The sequence below is a fragment of the Echinococcus granulosus genome, assembly GCF_000524195.1.
Source record: "Echinococcus granulosus chromosome Unknown EG_S00200, whole genome shotgun sequence".
In the NCBI taxonomy this organism is placed as follows: domain Eukaryota; kingdom Metazoa; phylum Platyhelminthes; class Cestoda; order Cyclophyllidea; family Taeniidae; genus Echinococcus; species Echinococcus granulosus.
This window is the reverse complement of record NW_020170580.1, coordinates 97,685-99,287: the sequence shown is the minus strand read 5'-3', so window position 1 is coordinate 99,287 and position 1,603 is coordinate 97,685. Positions and strand designations below refer to the sequence as shown.

General features: G+C 44.8%; 1 protein-coding gene across 1 annotated transcript in view; it reads left to right on the top strand. All coding sequences in view use genetic code 11, as the record gives it.

Moving 5' to 3' along the window:
- Nucleotides 1–336: 336 nt before the first annotated feature.
- Nucleotides 337–1,603, top strand: part of EGR_10232 (hypothetical protein) — a gene marked incomplete at both ends in the record, with an annotated part of 2,745 nt that continues 1,478 nt past the window's right edge. The window contains 2 exons of the mRNA XM_024499481.1: nucleotides 337–426; nucleotides 938–1,135. Of these exons, the coding sequence (XP_024346118.1) occupies nucleotides 337–426; nucleotides 938–1,135 (288 nt within the window). The remainder of the gene's footprint in view (nucleotides 427–937; nucleotides 1,136–1,603) is intronic.

Sequence of the window (1,603 nt, the reverse complement as noted above, 5' to 3'; positions counted from 1 at the left end):
AGGCCTAATTTGTGAAAATATTTTTTGCCGAACGGTTGCGAGATCAAACAGGTAACCTTTGAGCAGTCCATTAATCACTTGACACCCTTGAAAAGCACTGATTGTCTAACTTTCCTACTCTTGCTGCAGTTTGAGGTGTGGTCGTCTGGCGTCACGTATATGTGACATGTATTCTTTACACGAAATTTTCTTCGGAACCTTTTGTGGCGCCATTCAGTACATCTATTTCAACCAATTGACCTGATAACAAAACGCAATGTTAGTTTTAATTGAAGGAGCGCTAGTGACGAAAGAACAAAGGCAGGCTGCGATGAATCTGTCAAACTTTGCTGCAGGATGTCCAAGATTTGTTGTTTTCTCCTCAGACCAGATGGAAGACAGCAGACCGGAGAGATGGTTCTGCGAGTTGTTGAAGATCTGCTCAAGGTCTTCTAGCTTTCCGTTCCGCCTAACTCTGCCAATGGTGATCAGACTGCTGTAACCACTACTACCACCATCGATGGAGTACAGTACCTTGACCAGTTTCGTATCCAGCTCCTTTCATCGGTTCATCGCAAACCAAATTTTCTTGTACTAGTACAAAAAAATGCTCGTACCGTGGTAAGTTGCATCTTGTCCTCGAGTCATGCACGGTCCTCTTTTCGATGATATAAAACAAAAACGTCTCCTTTACCCATTTTAACTGAGTAATTTTGGGTTGATTTTTTTCCTCGTTCAAAAGTCCCAACGAAGAAAGTGTTGTTTAAAGAATAGGCGGCGTTTCATATGGGTGTGTTGTGAATGCTCGAGGCGGTGGTAACGACCCGCCGCGGGTGTCAGATTGCAGCTCCATTAGTTACTTCCCCAAGAAGCTGTGTCATAATATTTACTACCCACGTCGGTCGATTGCTCTGCCACCACGGCAGCAACAAAGTCACCTCTTGTCATCTACATTTAGCGTACTGTGTGGGTACAATTGAAGCAAAATGCTTCCAGTGCGGATAACTATGCGACCATTTTTGCCGTCGGCGGCATGATGCACAAATACACCGAATCTGTCACGTTCTCCTCTGACCTTGTTCTATCGCCTTGCCTCACGTCTGAGCCCACATTCAATGCCATAGCTCGTCGCTATAATGTCAAATGTAGTGGTGAAGTAAATAAGGGGAAGCATGTATACCCCCTTCCCTTTAGAAATATTTAATTTAACAATCGTCTTGACAGATCCCTCTGATATATTATGCGCTCTGTAATTGTGCGCCATGACAGCACTGTACGCGAGCCATTATGTGGCCTGCTGGTAATAGATGCAGGGCGTTGTTGAAGGCGTCTTTGCAAATGAGTTGCACCGATACGTTGTTCGGATTCCTCTTTTCAGTGTGTAGAACTAGCAGATGTGAAAATTGTTTGTCTGTGGTAGGAGGGGGATTAAAGCCTAGTATAATGCCCCTTACCTCTTATTCCCACTACAGGCCTCTATGCTTTTCTATGAGCCATTGGAGGGAGACATCCATTATGCTATGCACTCTTCCACGTCGACTGAATTCAAGATTGATGGGGAAGGAATGGACGTGGAGCAGAATGGGCTTCCAGAAAAGGGACTCACCTAAAGCGAAGTTGTGTC